Here is a 24,705-nt window from a genome sequence, read left to right on the forward strand (position 1 = left end):
TAATAATAATAATAATAATAATAATAATAATAATAATAATATGTTCTGAAGCTGCTACCTTAAGTTCCAAAATGGGCACTGAAAGAAAATCAATTTTTGCCAAAATTGATACTAGCATGAGGGTATAGTCTTCTGTTAACAACTCTATAAAAATCACATTATGATCAGGAGCTGGATGATAATAGATTTCTAAATGAATTCATTTAAAGATTGGGGAAAGGCAATGCATAATGGTTAGTCAAAATTATAAAAGGTGAATAAGACTAAGGCAAATCATGTTGATTTAATATGGTTTGCTACTGTTCTGCCATTTTATAGTAAATTGAGTAGGCTATGGAAAATTGAGAATGACATCTTAATTCTCTAATATTCATCAAGGCAAAATTGTTTAGTACAGCAACCCTTAATGTGTTCAACTGGTTTGGGTTACCTGTTTCTTAAAAATACGTGATAGATTTGTGAAATTATAAGGCATGAGAAGAAAATAAAAGCTGTTTATTTTTAATTGCTCTTTTCCTGTTAGGAGGTAGTTGATGATGACTCTCCAGGAAAACAAAAAGAGAACCAAGAACCAGATCCTACATATGAAGAAAAAATGGTTTGTATTTTATACTAAAGAACACTGTAGTTCAGCTGGTTGCTTTAGATGCATAAAGCATAGAAGGTTGTTAGAGAAGATAGTCTCTTGCTGCTGTCTCATATTTCCTCTTAAATTTGTTCATTTCATCAATGTAATTAAGGTTGCAGGAAATGGTTGCTTAAAAACGCAAACCTGGATTGTGTGTTATAGCTCCCTCCCTCTTCCTGTTTCCCTCCCTAACTGAGTTCTCTGCCTTAGCCAACCATGTCTTAGTTGTCATTAAGAAATACAGGTTATTACAGTATTTATTGATAATATTCATTAATTTATATAGTGCCATATATGTACATGGTGGTTTTTAAGGAAAGGAAAGACATGGTCCTGCCCGAAAGGGCTTTTAATTTAACTGGACAAAAGGCATGGATCGGTAGCAGAAGAATATGTGATTATTTCAATAGCAGGTAGTTTGGTTTAATTACAATAAGGTATAGGATATTAGCGAAGGAATTGAACATAAAATTTATTTATTTATTTCATTCTACTTCAATGCCATCCCATAACCCAAGGGTTCTCTGGGTGGTATTTATTTGCCAGTATTTCCAGATAATGCTTTCATAAAAATCTGTGGTGACTGTTCTTTGACTACTGTGTACAGTTTTGGTCACTGTACCTATAAAAGGATATTGTGTGGCTGGCAAGTTACAGAAAGGTCAACCAAAACGATCAAGGGAGTCCACGAAGATTACAAAGTTTGGAAGTTTTAGAGGAAAAGCCAGTTGTTAAGATTATGACTGAAATATATAAATTATGCATGGCAGAAGATGGATAGGAACTCTTTCTCAACCTGATGAGCTCCAGATGTGTTGGGTTCCCATTAGCCCCTGGCCAGTGGTCATGCTGGCTGTGGATAATGGGAGTTGTAACTGAACATACATGGAAGGCTGGGATAGGGAGATGTTTTTCTTTCTCTTCTATAATACTAGCACTCTGAGTTCTGAATGCTGGAAGATTCAAACATGATAAAAGGAATAATTTTTTCCGTTTACACATTTCATGGGCAAACAGGGCTTCTCTGCTGCAAAATACAATGATGGCCACCAACTTGTATGAATTTAAAAGGGGACACATTCATGGAAGATAAGGCTATCAATAGAGAGTGTTCAGTGAGTTGCTTTTGTCCCTGCCCAGTGATATTCCTATTTTCCCTGAATTTTCCTCCACCCTGCTGATTTCATTGTGCAAGCAGTAAATTCTACCAGTTGCGTTCAGCAAGTAGGACCCACTGTTTACAAAACATTTAGCAGTTCCTAGGGGAATCCCTGACATGAGCAAAAATGCTCATTTCTGGAAGGCAGCAAGTCAGTGGAGCTCTCTTACATAGCTTTTTTCCCCCCAGAAATGAGTATTTCTGCTCATTTCAGGTTGTCCAGGAAGCACTAAAGTGCTATCACACAAGAAGCGGAGGCTACTTTTCTTCTGTAGATTGGAAGAGATTTGAGTTGGGTCTGATCAGTGTCTACTAGTTGCAATGGCAAAGAATTACTTCTAGTAACAGAAAGTATGTCTCTCAGTGCCAGTAGCTGGTGAACCTGAGTAGGTAGTGTTATTGCCTTTACATCCTGCATGTAAAATTCCCGCAGGCTTATGACTGACCACTGTGAGAACAGAATACTTTTCAAGATTGATCCTTTGTCTCATTCACTGTGGACTATGATCACTGTGTGTATGAGTAAGCAAAAATTTCTGAAGGAAGAGGGGAAGCGAGGCAGCAGTGTCAGTTGAGAGGAAGAGGCAAAGCAAAGAAGTAAAACCTAGAGAGTATGACTGGGTACTGTAACCTTAGGAACAGGCATCCTGCATTCAGGGCAAATACAGGTTCTTCAAGGAATTCTAGTATTACTGGAGTTCCTTAAGCTCGAAGAGGTTAGGGTTAGGATTAGGCAGGCACCTGGGCAATAGCACTGTCCACTCCCAAGCAGTCCTCTTCCACGTAGGCACACATAGGTTTATAGAAACATAAGGTAAGGTTTTGATATATGCACAAGAACTGCACACTCAAGAGAACTGCAATAGCAACTTGGTCCCATTCCTTAGAAGCCACTGTAGCTTCCTGTCTGGGAAGAGGTAAAGGTTAGTGAGTAGCATCTGCCCTGGCATGTGGTTATAGTTTCCCAAGAGCAGAGGTGTTGTGGCCTTATTTTGTACTTCTAGATTATCAATAGATAATCTAAAAGTCTGGCTGTGTCCAGATGAGACATCCTCTCGTCTTGCATACTCTCCATATACGTAGACTCTGCTCTTCTCTCTACTCCTGCCCCACACAGTCTGTCCTCGAGAGGGAATAAAATCTTTGTTGGAGATTTTAGGCAGCTACTACTTTCTTTCTGTCTCTCTCAGTACAAAGGAGGTAGCAATGAAACAGTTGAGCTCACTATCATACATCCTAACTTGCAAATAAGTGCCATTTTCCTCTTTTCCCAGTAGATGATGCAAAAGAAGAAGGGTTGGCTAGATGTTGTGCACTAGGTTGCTTCTTCCTTTCTGCCCTAGTTTTAAGGCTGGCAGGGAAGTCTTGTGTAAACCTTCAGGTGTAGTTTTTGATACAAGCTGTTTGAAGACCCCTGGGAACAATAGATGATTGGGGAATGTTGTGTTTGGTAGGGGAAAACTTCTTCCTTCTATGATTGCTAGCCTTATTTCTATGCAATGGCAACCTGCTGTTAACCCAGACAAGCTGGCCTAGAAAGTAGTATGATTTTCACATTAATAGAAGCATGGTGTAACTTTGGGGCTTTGGTCTGGATAGCCAAGCATTCTGCAGAGTCCTGGTTGCATTAGGATGTGGATGAGATTTCCTTCACACATCCAAGAATTCCATAGCCCAAGCACAGAAATTGAGAAACATTTACACTTTTATGGAGCTTGGTCCAGTAATTATCTGAGGTTCCCAGCCCTTGCAAGCTTAGCTGCCATTTACAAGATAAAACCCAATTGGCAAAATGGAATCTTAGGGCAGTTAAAGATGATCTGGCAGCAAGGTTGTGTTTGGAAGGCTAAGCTCAGAGATCTTAATTCTTCCAACCTAAAATAAAGGGTATGTTCCTGATACATGCTCTTCTAGATCTAGCTAGTTGCTGTTTAATTCAAGCAGGAAAAATAAGGAACTAATTTGCTTGTCTGAGTGCAGTTCTAACCTGGCCTGTAGTTGCTTGGGCCAATATCTGCTCCATATAATGAACTGGGCAGTATTTAACTACTAGCTGATCCCTACCTCCTTATCTTGGAAAGAAGAATTTTATTTGCTCTTTAATAAATGTATTGTAATGATTTGATTTTAAATGTTTATATGATGTGGTGGTTGTCATTTTTTCATTTAAAAAATACAATAGATTCACATTTTTCAGATAATGTTTTATGTTACTCATACATAATTATAGATTTTGCAGTACAGAGGCATACACTGGTGCATGTGTGTACACACACAAGTTTTTAGCAGCTCTTTTGATTAAAAGCAATCCTGTGGATGTGGGAAGAACATTCAGAATATCGGAAAGGGTATTCTTGAATTCTGATCCTTCATCTCCTTGCAACCATCACATATAGAACCATGCCAGTTTATTTTCTAAGTTTGCAAATGTGGCCCTGGAGGCAAGAAAAATGGTTGTTCTATTAGATGAGCAGAGGAGAGGCTAGGATCCTTGAAATCCTATGATCTCTCTAGCTCCTGCCAGTGCAACCTCTCTAAAGGAAGTCAAAGGACTTTCCAAGAGGGAAAAATGAAAAAGTACAGAGATGTGAAAATAACTTCTGTTGCTCCTCCACCCTGTTAATGGCAGCCTAGTAGGGTGTTTGATATGTGGATGTCTCTGAGGTTGGAGGCTTCCTTTAAAAGGAAGAGAAATCCATGGGACCTCACTCTAAATATTCTTTTCTATTTTAACAGTGCATATTGGGAATTAGTAGTTATTCACTTTTTACTTATGAATTTGCCCCTCTCTCTCTCTGAATTTGGGTTGGTCAGCTTTAGGGTACCTTTAAGTGTGAAGTTCAAACTTGGAGCTGCTTTTTTCCTTATGGAAACACATAAAACCTGATTTTTCTGGTAAGGCAATTGGTAGATTACACAATAATTATCTTCAATACTAGTTTTGCATGTTGGCAAAGTGTTCATTTTTAAATAATCTTAGCCTAAATTGGAGGTGTATTTTTAATTTGACCTAGTATGTGGTTGATTCTGAAATGTTGAAAATAACTGTAATTCTAGAATTCAAGAATTCTCTGAGTTCTTTATATAAATTTGCTTGTGTTTTTCCTTATTTTTTGTATCCTTTCTATAGCAAACAGACCGAGCAAACAGATTTGAGTATCTGTTGAAGCAGACAGAACTGTTCGCTCATTTCATTCAGCCTGCTGCTCAAAAGACTCCAACTTCACCCTTGAAAATGAAACCAGGACGACCACGAATAAAAAAGGATGAAAAACAGAATTTGCTATCAGTTGGAGAGTGAGTATTACTTGTTCAGCTGGTTATCACTGGAATTTTCTTAATATGCGGATGAATGTGAATTTAGAACAACTTGACTTTAAAGTGTAGCTTGTTTCTACATGTACAAGCAGGATTGCAAAACTGAATAAACAATGTAATGAATAACATCAATAGAAGTTTAATATAGGGAGCAGTAATACAACATCCATATGTGTGGTGTACAAAAGTTCCTAAAACAACTAGACAAGCTTGGGATTCTGATGGTGGTGATATTATCTGTGAGAAACTGACTTTCTAGCATGAGTTAGGTTGATAGTTTTTAAATGGTTATGTTAGGCTTCTTACATATTGTGGACATCAATCAGCTGCTTTGGGTGGGGAACTAATTCCAAGAAACTTTAGTGATTGAAGATCTTTCTGATGAAAGCAGATTCCATGCAAACAATGTGATTTTCCTTAAGCCTTTTTTTGGAGTGGGGAGGCTGTGCACAATTGAACAAAAAGAGAACATTTCTTAACCTCAATCTCGGTGAAAATTCTCACAGGGACTTATTCTCACTTTAGATAAAGTAGAATAAATGTCCACAGATTTCTGGCAGGCCTTATTGCCAACCCAGTATTTTTGGTTGTTGGGATCCTGCCCTTGGGTGAGGGATAGGGTTTTGGCCCTGACTTCATAGTTGGGCCTCCATGTATGTTCTGAAGCAATCCCTTCCCAGTTTGGTGAGGGGACTGTAAGGGAGGTTGTGAATGTAGTATGAAAAGACATATCAAAACAAGGTTATCTCAGACTCATCAAAAAGTCTAGATTTTAAAAATCTGGTTTAAAAGCTTTTTGAACCAAAGTGTTACTTTTATTCAGCCCACCAGATCAAGGCAGGCTTAATTTGAAAAAGGGGGAATTGATGGGAACAGGCTGTAAGGCCCTTTGGATGATCACTCTTGTAATTTGCCCTTTTGCTCTAGCTCTTCTCTGCATATTGGATTTAGAAACATGGGCACCCTTTTCACCTGGAATAGCGCTGCTATTCCATGGTGTGCTCAACATTCGCAGAGTGCACAGTCAATCCATTCATAATTTCCATTCCTTCCACAACTCCAGAGTTGAGAGAATGGCTGAGGGGTGCATATGCTCTCTTAGCCTGATGACCTGGTTCTATTTTGGAGAAACTATTTGGGCCTCACTTCAGTGGTGAGTGTGGCTGAAGGAAAAATGAACAGGTCCAAAACAGCAAGCTTTTTTAACTGAAAACTTTTTCTGTCCCTGTCAAAAGCTTAAAAAATGGATTTCCACTTTTTAGAATGGGGGAGAACTGCATAAAGGCTAGGAGACCACTAAATAGTCAGTGGTTAGGACCCAGCTATGGAGCCAGGATAGCAGGGGCAGTGCCTTCCTGGCCACACTTGAACTCTGGGCCCAAACTTCTGTATACCTTCTATGAACCCTAGATGATCATTCACCACGGCAGCTGTAGCATCACCTGCTGGGTAATCATGGGAAGAAATTAAGCAATTCATATTAAGTTCAGCTGTATTTTCAAATGTGTACAGTAGCAGTTACTCAATACTGACACTTGCTTTTAGTTACCGCCATCGTAGAACTGAACAGGAAGAGGACGAGGAGCTGTTAACAGAAAGTTCAAAAACCACTAATGTATGCACACGATTTGAAGACTCTCCATCATGTATGTAATTTCTTATGCTCCTCATGGTATGATCTGTGTGATTTGACTTTAAACTAAAACGGAAACTTTCAAATACGCCTTTCCAACATCTTGTCTTTTCCTCCTCCTTTCACTTTCTTTTCTTTACTTTATTTATGATATCTATATTCCATCTTTTTTCCTTCCAAAGAATTCAGGCAGCTTATATAATTCTCCTTCTCTCAATCCTATTGTCACAACAAGAACCCTGTAAGGTAGGTTGGCATAAGAGTCTGTGACTCAAAGTCACCCAGTGATTAGAACCCAGATTTCCTGAGTCCCAGTCCCACTCTGTTAACTACTGTACCACACTGACTGACATCACAAGGAAAACTCTCCTCCATGACTATGAGTTCCCCTCTACCCCAAGTGCTCCATTGTCTTACATGATGGTGTGAGTACACAGCCAGAACTGTTTTGACCTTTTTGTAGCTGTTCTGGTTCCTAAAGAACACAATAGGTAATATATGGAGGAGGGACAGAGATGAAAATCCTGTAACATACATGAAACAATAGCAGTTAATAAATGATGCGCTCTGTATGTGTTTATATGTAGCACCCGCCCTGCCAGTCTGTTCATTCTCTAGTGGAGTCCCTTTTGGTGGCCTGAACAGAAAACTGGCTTGAGAGTGTTTCTGGTACTTTATCCCCTTTTCATATGCCATGCTCATCTTTCAAGAAAGTTCATTGTCATCAAGATGAACAGTATGCCCATATTGCTACAGTATAACTGTACACCCTCTCACCTGTGGTTATGGTATTTATAACATGGGAATTGGATAGTGTTCCCATTTGTTGAAATAGCTTGAGGCTCATTTGGCAAATTAAAATGAAGGTAGAATTGAAAGAAACTCTTCTGCGTAACCTTGATTCTCATAGCCTGTTATTAGGATAGTCTCTCTTTTTAGTGACATTGGACATATTTATGAAGAAAATGTATGGTGAATTCAGAGATTTTTGTAACGGCATCTTTGTTGCAGATGTAAAATGGGGAAAACTACGTGATTATCAAGTCCGAGGGCTGAACTGGCTAATTTCTTTGTATGAAAATGGCATCAATGGTATCCTAGCAGATGAAATGGTATGTGAAACAGCTGAGCTTTTTTGAAATTACTATTTTAAGTAAAATTTAAGTTCACAGAATTGCTATATACTGGTCATACTTGTACTGCATTGCATCTGGTTACAATTAGGTGTACAACATGCAATACAAATAAGAAAAATTCACTTTGCAATGCAAAAGAGCTTTCATATACTGATTTTCCTGAAGAAAATTGAACTAGAGAATATCCTTTTTGTACTATTGATCAGTGTAGGAATTTTCCTGCTGGAGTGTTAAGCATTTAGGCAGATAAAGATACTGAGATGATATAAAGAAGTTTCTAGGTGTTGGATAATTAACATTCAGGGAGCTTGGAAGACTCATGCTAAAGATCATCTTTAACTGAAACTTGCCTCTGGATTTGAGTTACTTAGTTGGAGAATGTGATTAAGACAAATGGACACCCCAGAAATTGCTCATGTTATTTTTGTCTGTTTAATTGTACCTTGGTTTGACATGAAATTTTGTAAATTACCGAGAAGACTATGTCAAGCATTGAAAATCAATATATCTATCTTTCTGAGTTGACACGAAGGCAAAAGGTACCCTTGTGCACTGATTCTAGTATTTTCCAACAGTGAAAGCTTCATAGACAACAGGCCTATGTTGTTTCACACAGTGTTACTGTCTTAATCTGTTATTGGATGTTATTAGATGTTTTAAATTGTTCTTTTAAATTGCTGTAAGCTGTCCTGAGATATTTATATAAAGGACGGCATACAAAAGTTTTTAATAAATGATAATAAATAAATAGATGAGAAGTAAATGTCTTTTGATATCTTCTTGAATGTATATGTGTTATCTGTTATCAAGACCCCAACTGTAGTTCTCAGGTGGGTGTGAGCCCATGGAGCAGTATCTTAATCGGCTCATCAAGAATTTATACCACACACATTTGTGGAATCCTAAGCTTGATGTCTTTAGCAGCATATATGTTCAGCAAAGAGTCATACAAGACATAGGCCTGTTGTCTTCCCCTATAATATAGCCTTGTTGGAAGGCTGTGGGATCTAGAATATATTCTGTAATTTTTGGAATTATCTTAATTTCAATTTTTGGCATATTATTTGATCAACTTGATTAGTATTATTGGCATTTAATTAAGCAGACATAACTCCAGATCCTTAATGTTGATATAGAAGTACCATCCATCAAGATAGTAGTAAAAGTATACTATAAGTATAAAGTATACAATAAAAAAGTAAATTATTGGTGGTCAAAACTAGTGACAGCTTGATATTTGAAATGAAGGTTCTCTTCTATAAGAAATATGATATGGAGTATTGTTGATGCAAAAGCTCTTACCTAACTGGTTAAAATGGGCAGAAGCTAAGACAGGCTTAATTCTTAATAATATGGTCACCTTTTTCTGAATATTTAGTGATTCCTAATAATCCTAGGCCTCCAAATAAGAAATAATTCTTATTTGTATGTCCTTATTTCAATGTGTTTCAAGTGCTGCTGATGTTCTTCACATACAAGATTTAAAATAGGGTGCAATTCTGTGGATGTTTAGAGAGGAAAAAGTTCCAACATCTCCCAGCTAAGGATGTGCAAAAAATCTGTCTGGGAGTGGGAATCTGTCCAATTCCCTCGGCTTGGCTCCCTGGCTTCTGGTTGCTTTGCAGTGTCCCTGAGTCCAGGTTCCTGATGAGCACATCCTGCATTCATGGGGCATTTGCCAGGACTCAATTCCCATGAGCTGAGCAAGCTGCACCCCTCTTCTGGACCTGCCATCAGCAGCAAGCAAGGAAGAAGGTTGGTTGCTGGGAATGCTGCCTGGCGTGCCCACTTGCAGCATCCTTCTTCTGTGTCCTGCAGCTGCTCTTGAAGGGGAAGGTTGTTAGTTGCACAACAAGGAGCTGTGAGTGTTCATGGACTTTCCCTTGTCTCAGCTCACTTTGTAGGATTGGACCAAGCACTAGAGGAAGTCCACAAATGCTAGAGGGGTGACTTTCAGAAGGATTCTGAAAGGATTCATTTCAAATGTATTCCTAGCTTTAGTCAGCCAGCATAGTCTTTAAGGGATTAAATCTTATCTCCCTCTTTACCCTTATGCAAAACTTTGACTTGAAAAATACTGGGCTAATTCTCTGCATCTATGAAAACTCCTGTTTTCATCTATGTCTTCGCACCTTTCTTTTCTTCTCATATCTTCATTAATATGTATTTATAGCATTGTGGCTACTTTGATATCACTAGTAACTTTGTGATTTTAACTGAAAAGAGAGGTATTTTTAAAAGTATTTAAACAAGTCCCCATAATCTCACTGAAACAGGCATATATCTGGGATCCTAGTTTCTAAATCTTGTAAATCACTGTACTTTTGTGGAAGTGATTAGGTTGAAATGACAGTCATGCCTGCTTTGTTTCCTTTCTAAAGCTTTTTACCTAACTGATAATTGTCTTAGTGTTGCAGATAGCAACCTACACCCCATTCCTATATGTCATGTATGTTATCACATAGGATATGGTATATGATTATGTATGTATATATGAAAACTTAGTTTGTAAATAAATATATACAGTGGGGCTATTCACATATGGCCTCAAATGGCCATGTCCAACAAGGCTGCTTTGTCTTTTCTGGGTCTTTTGCTGTTTACGAGTAACTACTAGAACAGTGGATTTCTATTTGTTAAAAACAACCTTGGAAACAGCTGCAAACACTGTTCCAGATGTGGACAGGTCAGCAGAGTGCCAGTTGGCAAACCTTGCTGACCTGCCCATTCCAGAAATTATCCTTTCTGGTTATTTTTAGAAGCGAGAGAGGCTGTTGCAGGAGTAACAAGTGCAGAGGTATAATAGGATATTACCCACTGTATGTGAAGGGTTGCTGGTTGGTTAATGTGTGAAATACCCTTTAGATGTTGTCCACTTTAAGACTTACTTTAAATTACCACACTCTTGGTTATGACAGCGTTTGTATATAATCTCTGTAAATTAAACCTAAAAGAGGCCTTAACTTACCACTATAATGATAAACAGCTGCACTAAACAGCTGCTTAGTGAATTTCAGAGGATGACAATGGATAATGATCAGTTGGACATTACAAGAACTTTTAACAAAGATCTTGTAGTGCTTGAGTTTGCATGTTTCTCTGCTTTCCTTTTCTGTTGTATTTTTTAGATTCTGAAAGCAGAGAATGCCTTATTATTAATTCTTGTAAGCCACTTTTATGTCTCAACTTTTTATGAGGGTAAAAATGTTTCAAATAAACAGAAATATAAAGTATTTACTTTATCCTACTTATTGATAGAAGCAGCCTGGATGCTTCTCAAATTTAACTTTATATATGTCCTGTTAACAGGGTCTGGGAAAGACACTTCAAACTATTTCTCTTCTTGGATACATGAAACACTACAGAAATATTCCTGGGCCTCACATGGTATTGGTTCCTAAATCAACTTTACATAACTGGATGAATGAGTTCAAGAGATGGGTACCAACTCTTCGTGCAGTGTGCCTGATTGGTGACAAAGACCAGCGGGTGAGTGAACCATCTATTGTGTTTCCTGTGCATGCTGTTTTGCCAAGCGATTAGCGCCATATAGTACCTTTAGTAGGATTCTTCATCATTGATTTGCACATGGGCTTTACAGAGATTTTGGAATGTGTATCATATACATCAGTTATAAGATTCAAGTTCAGACAGGTTGGGTAGCTTTAGGAAAATGCCATCCAGATTCCCATTCTTTCCCACTGCCCAGAACTGGTGAACAATTTTGTGTATATAATCCTGAGACTACTTCTAAATGGCTTAAGAAGCTTTCAGCTCTGTGCCGTAAATGCTTGGCTGTGATAGGCAAGAACTTTATTTAAGTATTGTCCTCCTTACGTACTTACTGATTTGGAGGATCTCTTAATATTTTTACTCACTAATTTTGTGGAGAAATTCATCTAAATCAGGAGAAAAATCATTTTACAATAGGATATGGTATAAAAATGACAATATTGTGAATTGCTAATGTGAAGAAATTGAGAAGCATTAAAACAGTTTCAGTCTCATAACATTTTCACAGTTGGAATAAAATAAATCCTTATTTTTCTTATTCGTAGGCTGCTTTTGTACGAGATGTTTTGTTGCCAGGTGAATGGGATGTCTGTGTAACATCATATGAAATGCTCATTAAGGAAAAGTCTGTGTTCAAAAAATTTAACTGGAGATATCTAGTTATTGATGAAGCTCACAGGATTAAAAACGAAAAATCAAAGGTATTTTAAATGTCCAGTGTTTGTAAGCATTTAAATCACACTACTATTTTCTTGAAGCTTTAAAGAAATAATAATTGTTCTTCAAGTTGTCAGAGATTGTGAGGGAATTCAAGACTACAAATAGATTGCTGTTAACTGGAACTCCACTGCAGAACAACTTACATGAACTCTGGGCGCTTCTGAACTTTTTATTGCCGGATGTCTTTAATTCAGCTGAGGTAATATTTTGTAATTTACAATTCAGTATTATGCAAACTGTCAAATAGATTCAGTTATTATTTATATTTGGTACATGTGTTTATGGGGATCTTATATAAGTTCTGTGATTTGTGTAGAGGAATCTTTTTGTCTCTAAGTGCATCTGTGACTTCAGTTCTTTGAATAAATGCAATAAAAGGCAAACCTGTAGTTCTTGACCAAGCAGCCTTACATTATATAAATATGCACGAGAATAAGTTTTTAACATATCTTAACAGAGAACTTCATAGGTGTTTTATAAATAAGGGAGACAACCTGGAAGAACATGTTGACTTGAAGAATATAAAAACCTGAAACTGTGCTAACATTTGAAAAAAGGAAAGCATTGGTTATCAAGGAAAGAATAATTTTATTCCTTTGTGCTTATTATAGCAGAAATTGATATTGGGAAGCCTGATGTATATCTTAGATGCTGGCTTTTCTCACTCTTGTACAAAGCATGGCTTGCAGATGTTGGGTTCCCGTTTTTTGTTTCCTTTTCTAGTAATAACTTGCATTTGGCAATACATGTAATTCAATTTTAACTGTTTCTTTATTAACCTGAACCTAATTATGGATTAACTTAGTTTTCAAACTATAGTCTGGGACTATGGCTTTTGTTAACCATAAACTAAGGGTGATGGGAGGGGGTGGGTATAGCACACAACTTGCAAACCATGATTTGCAAAGAACCTATATTACAGCTGCAATATATTCTAGATTCCTGCAGTTCTTCAAAATGTTACTTACAAGTAGAACATAATCTTGTGATTTCATATGGAAAACTTAAAACTTTATGACTGTTCATGATAACATTAATATTATTGGACATTTATTTTTTGACTGTTTATTTTGTTTGGCAAAGAGAGCTCAAATGAATGGTAGGCTTACTTTGAAGTACAAGTGGATTATAGCATTCTAATACTTTAATACAGGATTTCGACTCATGGTTTGATACAAACAACTGTCTAGGGGATCAAAAACTGGTGGAACGGCTCCATATGGTAAGGTTGTTTTAATCTATTTAACTTCAGAAAAACCCTATTGCACCCTATATATTTTATTAGATCTATTGCAAAAAATTATTGGAGATCACTCATTAAACTTTCTTAGGCAATGTACTTGAGACACTAATAATTATATCTGCTTGTTAGCATCAGTTGATAAGCTGTAAAATCGATGAAGAGGACAGGGCTTGGAGAAACCAGGTTCCAAGTTCCATTTGATAATTGGGTAACCCTCTAAAGCCTCAATGGGAACCAAAACTCAAAAAATATGGTTTCTGATGGTGATGATGATGATGATGCACATTAGGAACTTTGCCCACTGGACAAGATCAAATGTAATAATAACTGTATGGCTTTTGCACAGAAACCATATGCTCTTGAAAGATGAAGTCAAAGCCGTATAATTCTGAAATATCGGTAGTATAAAGACAGCTTAAGGTTTCGAGTGCTAAAATTCTGAATTGCAATTTGCAGGTGTTACGACCATTTCTCTTACGTCGTATAAAAGCCGATGTAGAGAAGAGTTTGCCTCCAAAAAAGGAAGTTAAAATCTATGTTGGTCTCAGCAAAATGCAGAGAGAATGGTAACTAAAATTATGTAAATGAGCAGAATTATTCTGTGTCACTGTTCATGTATTAAAACACTGAAATGTTCTTCTGGCATGAAGCTCAATTGTCTTTTTCTTTTAATACAGGTATACCAGGATCTTAATGAAGGACATAGATATATTGAACTCAGCTGGAAAACTGGACAAAATGAGACTACTTAACATCCTTATGCAGTTACGAAAGTGTTGCAATCATCCATACCTTTTTGATGGAGCAGAGCCTGGCCCACCTTACACAACAGATATGCATCTGGTTACTAACAGTGGCAAGATGGTGGTTTTGGACAAACTGTTGCCAAAGTTGAAAGAACAAGGTAAGAAGTTTATCTTATTGACAGACATAGCTGAACATGTGGTTTCTTTTCTTTGATATACACTTGGTATTGCTAGTCCAGTTTGGTCTTCCTTTTTCATGCTTTTGCTTTGCTTTTAAAGCACAGAGTAGTCCTTTCTGTTCTCTGATTTCAAGAAGTCATCCAGTAGTGGATTGTTGCTCTAGGGTTTGGTCCTGACAGATTCTACCGTTATGTCTTTCTTTTTTGCTGGGACAGAGTTCTTTGTACTGGTGCAGTCTCTTCCATATATCTGCTTTTCTTTCTACATTTCCCCCCTCATAAATAATGCTTGCTTATCTTGGCAGCCTTTTTTCTAAGAATCTGATCTTTTCTAACTTTTCCTTCTGCTCAAAGAAACAAAACTCAGTATTCTTTGGGTTCTCTTAGTCCTCTGTGATTTCTATAGCTTTCATGGAAATGAAGACTGTTACATGACAATTTGACAAAAGAACAAGAATCAGCCAACATATCTGCATGAAGAGAAATAAATAGAATACTGGGCAGGTCATTTTAAGGACTCTTGCCTGAGAGTACCCTTTACAAGTCATTAATTGCTACTACTATCAGTGTGCTTTCCACCTTGGAACTCCATATAGGAACTCATTCAGTGAGCTTGCCCCAGTCTTTTTAAAAGCAAAGGGAGCTCTCCCCGTGACTCTTCTTGGCAGCTATTACTGGTAGGGTCTTCCAGATGTAGAGCACCAACAGAAGAAACATGAACAAAAACCCTTTCCCCAAAACCAAAAAGTATCAAACAACCTCCACTCATCTTTGCTACCAGAACAAGGCATTGTTTGGCACCACTGAGGCAGTAGTGATAGTGCTTTTTAACAGAAGACCACCAACCCAGTTCTTGTCTCTTTGCAGAGGCACTTTCAGCCTTGCTTCTCCTCAAACATTTATTATAGCTTTTGCAGATTTGCAAGGGAATGGTAAGGGTTTTCCTCCTTTGCTGCAGTTGCGAAACCAAAGGCTGCACAACAAGTATTTGAAGATTAGTTTGTTACCAGTAAGCTTACTTAACAGCTGCTACTGTAGAACAAACGCTGCTGAGAATGCAGCAGTTTGAAGATTTCTTATCCAAACTTTTCCCCTCCTCTTACTTCAAGGCAAACAACTACTCAGGTTCATAAAGTCAAGCCCCTGCAAATTTCCAAACACTCTTTGAAACATCCCAGGCCAATTTTATCTGTTTCTTAGAGGATTTGGGCTGCAATTCTCTGGATTCTCATCTGCTTCCTTCAATCAAGCTGTTTTTTTAGGAAAAGCTGCTGCCATCAGAAGCAGGAAGCAAATACTGAGTCTGCTAGAGCATGTTTGGATTTGCTAGACAAAGCAATTAGGTCTGTACAATTCCAAAACCCTGTTCAAATACTTTCTTTCAAGTACCCCCCAAAATACAGCGGTTGCATTCACACAGAAGAGTAAGCCATGATTCCTGAGAATCCTGGCTTATCATGAGAATAATAAGATCATGGAGCTTATTTCCTCCTGATTCATTTAGTGCGCCATCTGAACTAACTCCTTTTTGTAAGGCCAATATGTAAGTTGAGAAAATTTGCAGTCCTGGCTTGTAAGGAGAACAACAAACCAAGGTCACCACTTTAGATAGCTCTCTAAACAAACTTGCCTTGGTTTCTTTAGTGGCTGTGCTAGCAAGAAGGAGAAAACTTTGCAAAGTAGGAGCACAAAGCTTCTGTAAAATCCTGGCTTACTATTCTGTACAAATTTGGCCCATCCATCATCATAATTAGCACAAGGAATATATGCTTTTGTGAAATTGAAGTATAATCTTAAACATTTTATACTGGGTGGAATCAGGATATCTCACAAATAACCAGTCATTTAGAATAGAGTTTGTTGATTATTTAAAATTGGTTGGCCAGAGATTGAAATGGTAACCAAACAGGTGTAATGGCAGAAAACTGGTTCTCAAATTATTTGCCCTGTTGGCTTAGTGCTTAAAAATGTCAGTGATGGATTATTTTAGTACTTTTTATAGTTCTGGAGCACCCTTTATAATTTTTATTGTTACTGTATTTCCTTGAAAATGTTTTAGATAATTACTAATTAGTTTGAATCTTCTTGAAATCAGGATCACGGGTCCTAATCTTCAGTCAGATGACCAGAGTGCTGGATATCTTAGAAGATTACTGCATGTGGCGAAACTATGAATATTGTAGACTTGATGGACAGACTCCTCATGATGAGCGACAAGTAGGAGAAGAATTCAACTTAACAGTATTATTATATACTTTGTCTTCAAACTACAATGACATAAAGCTGTATGAACTTACTGATTCTTTTTTATGCAGGCTTCCATTAATGCATACAATGAACCTGGCAGTTCAAAGTTTGTGTTCATGCTGAGCACACGTGCTGGTGGTTTGGGAATCAACCTGGCTACAGCAGATGTTGTAATTCTGTATGATTCTGATTGGAATCCACAAGTAGACCTGCAAGCTATGGTAAGCTTTGAAAGTGTATATTGAGAATTCACAAACTTTAAATCTAGTTTGAGTTTTGCTTTATGAAGTTTCTTTTCTGAACCCTGACAAGGTCCCTCTTATATACCGTCATCAGTACTTCTAATGTGATCAAGTTGGTCTGCAAGGATTTTGACTAGTCAATCCATTTGAACATGTAAATATATACATTAGTTGAACAAAGTTTATAGTTAAGATTTAAATATTTGTATTCACTATGGATAATTTGAGTGCTGAACATTTTTCATGTAGGATCGAGCACACAGAATTGGTCAAACAAAGACTGTTCGAGTGTTCAGATTTATTACGGACAACACTGTAGAAGAGAGAATAGTGGAAAGAGCAGAAATGAAGCTTCGTTTGGATTCTATAGTTATTCAACAAGGTAAATAGATTTTTTTCTTTAACAAGTGAACAAGCATTTCACATCGGATGTTTTAATAAGTGTGGCTCTTGTAAATCATAAAAGGGCTCAGTGGGGTTATGGACAGGACACTTTGGAGGGCATTCATAGTGTTACCATAAACGGGAGACAGCGTGATGCCATATAACAACAACAGCAGCAGCTGTTGTATTATTTTTTCCTATTCAGCCGTGGACACAAATCGGGAACATAGGCTTAGGAGAAAAATAATTTTGGTGACTAAATTTGTTCGATTGAATAAAGCTAGGTGTAACATTGACAAGAGACAGTCATTTGATTAATTGCAAATCCACAGAAGCATTATTGAAAGAGTAGTTGTAAAAAACACTCTGGCGTATCATTATGATGAACCAATTTTGAGCCATTCTAAATTGCTAGGCAGAAGAAGAAATGTGATATAAATATTTACGATGGGGAAAAATCCAGGGGTTTGTTTTTACTATAACTTGTCTGAGATGTTTGTCTTTCTGCACAAGATTATAAATTAGACTGGACTATGCAAAAATAGCATGTTTAAGATGGAGCACACATTTTATAATTTTTGTAGTTTCTAGCTTAGCATTGTTCAGCCACAGAAGGAAAGATACCTCAAATAATACTGTGTGGATAGCCCAGATTTAAGCTAACAGTTGCTTCAAAATTTCTAACAATTGCAAGCTTCAGTGTACAGATTGTAACACTGATGTCAAAAAACTGTTTTTAGAAATTGAATGTAAGCTTTACTGTGCAGAAGTGTTTGGCTTCTTCACTACAATCTCTGTTTATATTCAGGAAGACTGGTGGATCAAAATCTGAATAAGCTGGGGAAGGATGAAATGTTGCAGATGATTCGACATGGAGCTACTCATGTTTTTGCTTCAAAGGAGAGTGAAATTACAGATGAAGATATTGATGGTATTTTGGAGAGAGGTGCAAAAAAAGTGAGTTGATGCCTTACAAAACATCATTTAGCCCATGGTATGACAGCCCATGCTGAAGTTAACCATAGGCTGTCATGGAGAGCATGCTAGCTACTTCCACCTTTAACCAACAACTTAGTCCCAGCCTGTTAATCAGAAAATTCTACCTCATCACAGTTGAGTGTGATGTGCAAACCCTTGATGTGCAATGGCCTAAACAAACCATGAGTTAACCTACGGACAAACCATTGTTAACTGCTAGGTTGTTTAGTCCCTAAGAGTAGGGTTACATGTCATGTTCAGCAAACTATATAAATGAGCCCATCAGATGTTGTTGAGTAAAAGCAGAAGTGGAAGGCACTTAGGAGACAGTGTCCTTGCTTTCTCCTGCTTGTGCACAGCAACTGATGGGCTTTAACAGCATGGGCTGCTTATCTGTGTGAATACATGTGTTAATATGTATCTTGGTTGCTTATAATCTTGCGAACTTCATTCCCATCTCCAGCTTGGTGATGAAGCACATGCTTACTAAATATTAAGATTGCATTTTTTCTCTATAGACTGCAGAAATGAATGAGAAACTCTCCAAAATGGGTGAAAGTTCACTCAGAAACTTTACAGTGGATACAGAGTCTAGTGTGTATAACTTTGAAGGAGAAGATTACAGGGAAAAGCAAAAGGTAAAGATGGGCTTTCACTGACTTTAGTTTTTTTTGTGTACATTGTCATTAGGATCATAGGCTATCACGAGAGTCAGTGTGGTGTAGTAGTTAAGAGCGTGGGACTGGGACTCAGGCAAGTTGGGTTCTGAGCCCTGCTCAGCGATGGAGCCAGCTGGGTTACTTTGGGCCAGTCACGGACTCTCAGCCCAACCTACCTCACAGGGCTGTTGTTCTGGGGATAAGTTTGAGAGCAGCAGGAAGAGAATGATCTCAGCTGCTTTTAGTTTTTTAGAAAAGGGGAAAAGTCAGGATAGGAAATCTAATAGATAATGACATTTCTTTATAGTTTTCCAATAAAATTGCCTATTGCAGATGGCGTTTACAGAGTGGATTGAACCACCAAAGCGTGAGAGAAAAGCAAACTATGCTGTTGATGCTTATTTCAGGGAAGCTCTTCGTGTTAGTGAACCAAAAGCACCAAAGGTGAGCTAGTTAGAAAATTGCCCTCTTCTTTCGGTCACTGTGTATGGAGGGAAGGAGGAAAAATTGCCTTTCATAGAAGTCTCTGCCATCTGGATAAAAGAGATGTGTGGGTTTGGAAGGACAATTAGATACAATCATGTATCAGCTGAGAAACTGATTTTTCCATTTCAGAATATCTTCTGTATTTCATGCTCTGAGGAAATTGAAGAGCATTTACTAATTTAATTTAATGCACTTGAGTTTGGTGTAATATAGTAGATTTCACATGTTTACATTCATCTCTTTTTCTTAATTAAAGGCTCCGCGACCTCCAAAACAGCCTAATGTTCAGGATTTCCAGTTCTTTCCTCCACGTTTGTTTGAACTGTTAGAAAAAGAGATTCTTTATTATAGAAAAACTATTGGGTACAAGGTAATAAAATTATGATCCATTCTTGGTTTTATTTTGAAAGTAAAAATTGCTATTTTTGGTGCTACCTCAATATTGGTTTAATAGTTGTGAGTCTGAAATGCCAAAAGAGGTTTATGTTAAAAAAAACTCTACTTTGTTTCGATTATATGTACAAGTTTTGACTGGTAGTCTAAAATTCTTAGGTTCCTCGTAATCCTGATCTTCCAAATGCAACTCAGGCACAGAAGGAAGAGCAAATCAAAATTGATGAAGCTGATCCCCTTAATGAGGAAGAGTTAGAAGAAAAGGAAAAGTTACTTACTCAGGTATGGTCAGCATTCTAGGGCAATTTCTGGCTAAAATTATTCTTTTTCTTTCTTTCTTACATACTACTGAGGAAAAAAAAACTCATAGATAAGAAATGTACATTTTATCCTGCTGGCTTATTTGTTTTAATTTGTTGTTAGTTTATCAGCTTGCTGTAAGCTACAATGAAAGTATTTCACATTGAAGGATAATATACAAAATTATGACATAGAACCCAAGCTGGTTCATTTAAAAATGTTTTAATTTGTCAGTGCAAAATATATCAAGGCAATAGTCAAACTCAGTAAACTATGCCTTTTTACATATCTTTCTCTTTACTAACTTTTTAAGGGATTTACAAACTGGAATAAGAGAGACTTCAATCAGTTCATCAAAGCAAATGAAAAATGGGGTCGTGATGATATTGAAAATATAGCTCGGGAAGTAGAAGGAAAAACTCCAGAAGAGGTCATTGAATATTCTGGTAATGTTATTTTTCTTTTGAGAAGTTCTCATTATAGCTTTGTTAAAGTCACAGTGCTATGCATGTCTATTCAGAAGTAAAACTCACTGGGTTGAATTCAGAGTTACTTGCATAATAGAGCTGGCAGAAGCAGACTTGGTTGTAGATAGCAGCCCCCTGAAAATGTATAAAGAAGCACACTATTTCCTCTACCCCCAGTGTCCCACTGCCCCCCGAGCCCCTGGTAATACTGAGCCCTGGAGAGCCTTCTGAATATGGTGCCCTATGACCTAGAGAAAGCTGAGGGGAAGTTCCTGAATTTTGGAGGAACCTCCTCTTTCTTAGTCACTGTGTGCACCATTCAGCAGAGTCTCCTGAACCCCTCTAGCACCTTTGATAGCTGGGCTGACAGGAGGAAGAGGAGAAAGGTGAGCTGACAAAAATCACACATGTCCAATCCATGTAAGCGTTGCTCCAGCCCATTGAGTACAATGAGATTTTTTTCCTAGATAAATGAGTTTAGGAGGGTATGGCAATTTTAATAATATAGTTAATACTTTTTTTAAAAAAAAGAAAACACTTGTTGAGAAGGTAGTCTTAGATGGTGGTCCTTTTTTCTACTTGCGGATGAATTTTAGGATAATTATTTAGGTGTGTCAGTAATTTTGTTGAAAGCAACATCGTTTACTGCTTAAGAGTGAAGAAAAATATAAATCTGGGCATTAACCATAGCTCTTGCCTTTTAGTCATTTCAGACCTAGATCCCCCATAGTGTTGTCTGGTCCGAATGTTGCTAAAACAGAAGTACTGTATGGTAACATCTAAAGTTAATGACTTCAGACTTGATACCTTCCTAAGCAGTTTTTACCATCAGGCATCTTGATCAAGAATATTAACAGGTTGCTAATAAACTGTTAAATGCAGATGTTTGCAAATGTATGATACCAACTTAAAAATGTTTCTCTTCAGCTGTTTTCTGGGAGCGATGTAATGAACTCCAGGATATAGAAAAGATCATGGCACAGATTGAAAGAGGTGAAGCTCGGATTCAGAGAAGGATTAGTATTAAAAAAGCACTTGACACAAAAGTAAGTCCACATTTTTAGTTAGCCCTGAATCATTTCAAGAATACTGCTAATGTATGTTAGAATGGTACTGTTTATATTTCATTTAGAGATTGTCTTAAGTTTTCCTTGTTTTCCATATTTCAGAGTTTAATGTCACATAATTCAGAATATCGAAAGTCATGGTTTAAGATGCTAAACCTCTTTCAGATGCAATGTGATTTTTCATCATTGATAGTAGTTTAATAATTTTCATGTTTCTCTGTAGAAAAGAAAATTTACCCTGTTCAAAAGCATCATTTTAATTCTTTGGTTTTCTATAAATAAGAAGCTATTTATATTGCTAGATATGTATAGCTATATATTAAGGCATAGGTCAATAGGATCTTCAGTGATTTTTACTATGCTTCGGGTTTTTGAGGGTGCAGTGAACTATTCTGTGTCCAGTCACTTCTCTGTGTTAAATGCTTGATTTGCTTAGATTGGCAGATACAAAGCACCTTTTCACCAATTGAGAATATCATATGGTACTAACAAAGGAAAGAATTATACAGAAGAGGAAGATAGGTTTTTGATCTGTATGCTTCACAAGCTAGGATTTGATAAAGAAAATGTTTATGATGAGTTAAGACAGTGTATCCGCAACTCACCACAATTCAGATTTGACTGGTTCCTCAAGTCTAGAACTGCAATGGTATGTATATTTTAAAATTTATATCTTTGTTTTTAAAGAGTGTTATAATTCTTAGGAAAGTCAGAAAAGTATGGCCTGGTTTGCACATAATAATAAACTGTGATTTGTTTTCTTAATCTCTGGGTTTTTTCACTCCTGCTGCACTCTTTCTTCTCAGTATCCAAAATATTTTTGCAGCTCTCTACAACAGGCTTGTCAAAATATTTTAAAAAATCACTCTTATCTGCTGCCACAGCAGCCTGCTGAAACAACTTAGGAGTAGTGGCTCTAGGTTCACAATCCATGTTTTAAATAATAAGTTCACAACCAAAGAACAAACCATGGGTTCTCCTTCTCGGTTGTTCATAGTTTTACAAACCATGGTTCGTTACTGTGGGTGTATTCCCACATCATGACAACTCAGAATTCAACAACCCATTACATGGAGTTAGTTTATGTATAAACCAAACATAAGTCTTAAATTGCACCTAAAGTTTTAGCTCTGCTTTAAAAAAAGTCAAACAGGGTTTTAAGAAGAACATTGGCATTAACATTTCAAAACTCTCTTCCAGTTTAAGAGTATTTTCCAGTTGCCAAATGCATACCCGTAAGCAAGGCCTTTATGGAATTCTGTGCCAATTTGGTTCACAGGACTTTTGCAGCATACCAAGAGTTTGTGGAATACCCTCTGATAGAACTTATTCAGAATCTAAGGGCTCAGTATCAAACAGCAAAGCAACTACATGCTCTTGTGGAACTATATGGTGTTGTCTTTTTTTCCCCTCTGGAGTGTCTCCAGGAGTGGCAACCGTATTTTACTTGTTCACTGTACTTTTAAACTATATAGTTCTCTGGATGGTGTACAGTATAAAACTAAAACCAATGAACTGCTGCAGGCAGGCTATTGCCCTATCCTTTGTGCTTATTTGTCTCTTCTGGGGTAAGACCACTGTGAGGGCCTTTCACACTCTTTCATCACATGCTGTGATGTAGATGTCAATAAAGAGTATATTCCAATGAAATTAAAAGTTCTCCTATATATCTTGGAGGGCATTCCACATCTAGACAAGGCTAATCTAATGTGGAATGCCCACCAGAAGACACTGAAAACCAGAATTCACAGTAAGAAACTTCCAATTTTGAAAGGTGACATAATGGCTTTGCCCTTTAATTTACATCTTACCTTTCAAAGCATGCTACCAGTCCAGGCTTCATATGTGTAAATTTTAATTAAAAGCTGTAATGAAGTGCTGTGTATCCATGCCCTCTTGAAGTGCCTGATCCTGATTAACCTTGGAAGCAAAGCAGGGTCAGGCCTGGCTGAAATCTGGAATGGTGACTTAAAATGTTGTGAACCACCCAGAGAGCTTCAACTGGTATAGAAATGTAATGTACTCACAATATTGCCTGGTTTAGACTGCTACCGGGTTTTGCTTGGGTTTTTTTTAAGTGTATGCAGGTACCTGTATGTTTAATTTCCATAGAAAAGTTACAATGAATCTGCTCCTCCAGCCCCTGGAGTGCTTACTTGACTGTCCAGTCTTAATTGCATAGTGGAGGAGGGAGATATAGGAAATAGTTGATTAAGATTCAGTTTGTATGGTGTCCACATGAACTACTACTTCGATATTCAGGAGCTGCAAAGAAGATGTAATACCTTAATTACCTTGATTGAAAGAGAAAATATGGAATTGGAAGAAAAGGAGAAGGCAGAGAAGAAGAAGCGTGGACCAAAGCCATCTTTGGTGAGATCACTTAAGAGCTTTAATGTGTTTTTAAATGCTTTATGTGAAGATAATGTGTCAATCTCTGCAATAATTTGGAAAAAAATGCTCTTCTGTATCTAAGTACACTATTATCAGTAATTTGAAAGGCCTAATGCATAGCTTGCTTCTATCACCACTACTGGAATGTTTCCAAAAATAACTCTTGCTGTGTAGTGTTCAGCAGCCATGTTCTTCCAACACTAGCCACCACCTCAACTGATTAGGTGTACTGTTGCTACTTTAATCATACCTACACTGGCATTATTTAGAGGCTTTCTTAGTGAGTGTTCATACTAGTCCAGTAGACTTATGAACAGAAAGCATAACTTGCTTTAAAATATATTTGAAATGCATTTTAAATTCAAAAACACTATTCTACATTGCTGTTCAAGTCGTGGTTTTATTTCTGTGTACATCTGTGATCACAGCCATCTGGTTTACAGGACTAAGGCTCAACTTCTCTCGCTCTCTCCCCCTTCCACCCGCAGGCACAGAAACGTAAGTTGGATGGCACGCCCGATGGTAGAGGACGGAAAAAGAAATTAAAGCTGTGAATACTGAATACTTGTAATCGCTAAATTTAAAGTAGTTCTTTAATTTTACGGGTCTTCATAAGATGTACTGTATAATGCTCAACTATGTCATTAAAGGACATTGGGTTCATGCGTTTACTTACTGAACTAGAAGAATAGTAATGTAGCTTCACTTTTTTAAATAAAACAGCTGTGCTGAACTTTTTTTTACCATTAACACTTGAAATAAAAAATAGGCTTCATGTACTAGTTTCTGTTTTTTTAATGTGTTGTCCCATTC

General features: G+C 37.3%; 1 protein-coding gene across 2 annotated transcripts in view; it reads left to right on the forward strand.

Annotated features, from left to right (window-relative positions):
• The window catches only part of SMARCA5 (SWI/SNF related, matrix associated, actin dependent regulator of chromatin, subfamily a, member 5), a 27,662-nt gene extending 2,988 nt beyond the window's left edge, over window positions 1-24,674 (forward strand). The window contains exons 2-24 of one of the 2 annotated variants that reach the window (XM_044430753.1): window positions 524-598; window positions 4,918-5,084; window positions 6,651-6,751; window positions 7,750-7,850; window positions 11,184-11,363; window positions 11,933-12,088; window positions 12,175-12,306; window positions 13,261-13,329; window positions 13,807-13,916; window positions 14,028-14,254; window positions 16,371-16,492; window positions 16,591-16,743; window positions 17,014-17,146; window positions 17,957-18,105; window positions 18,645-18,764; window positions 19,119-19,229; window positions 19,528-19,641; window positions 19,824-19,946; window positions 20,278-20,410; window positions 21,359-21,477; window positions 21,935-22,147; window positions 23,761-23,871; window positions 24,381-24,674. In XM_044430753.1, coding sequence (XP_044286688.1) covers window positions 524-598; window positions 4,918-5,084; window positions 6,651-6,751; window positions 7,750-7,850; window positions 11,184-11,363; window positions 11,933-12,088; window positions 12,175-12,306; window positions 13,261-13,329; window positions 13,807-13,916; window positions 14,028-14,254; window positions 16,371-16,492; window positions 16,591-16,743; window positions 17,014-17,146; window positions 17,957-18,105; window positions 18,645-18,764; window positions 19,119-19,229; window positions 19,528-19,641; window positions 19,824-19,946; window positions 20,278-20,410; window positions 21,359-21,477; window positions 21,935-22,147; window positions 23,761-23,871; window positions 24,381-24,446 — 2,985 coding nt within the window. In that variant the 3' untranslated portion in view covers window positions 24,447-24,674. Of the gene's footprint in view, window positions 1-523; window positions 599-4,917; window positions 5,085-6,650; window positions 6,752-7,749; window positions 7,851-9,044; window positions 9,630-11,183; window positions 11,364-11,932; window positions 12,089-12,174; window positions 12,307-13,260; window positions 13,330-13,806; window positions 13,917-14,027; window positions 14,255-16,370; window positions 16,493-16,590; window positions 16,744-17,013; window positions 17,147-17,956; window positions 18,106-18,644; window positions 18,765-19,118; window positions 19,230-19,527; window positions 19,642-19,823; window positions 19,947-20,277; window positions 20,411-21,358; window positions 21,478-21,934; window positions 22,148-23,760; window positions 23,872-24,380 lie in introns of those variants that run through there. The other variant, XM_044430754.1, reaches the window with a different exon arrangement.
• The last annotated feature ends 31 nt before the right edge of the window (window positions 24,675-24,705 follow it).

Source organism: Varanus komodoensis, unplaced genomic scaffold (assembly GCF_004798865.1).
Source record: "Varanus komodoensis strain SLA01 unplaced genomic scaffold, ASM479886v1 scaffold21, whole genome shotgun sequence".
Classification (NCBI taxonomy): Eukaryota; Metazoa; Chordata; class Lepidosauria; order Squamata; family Varanidae; genus Varanus; species Varanus komodoensis.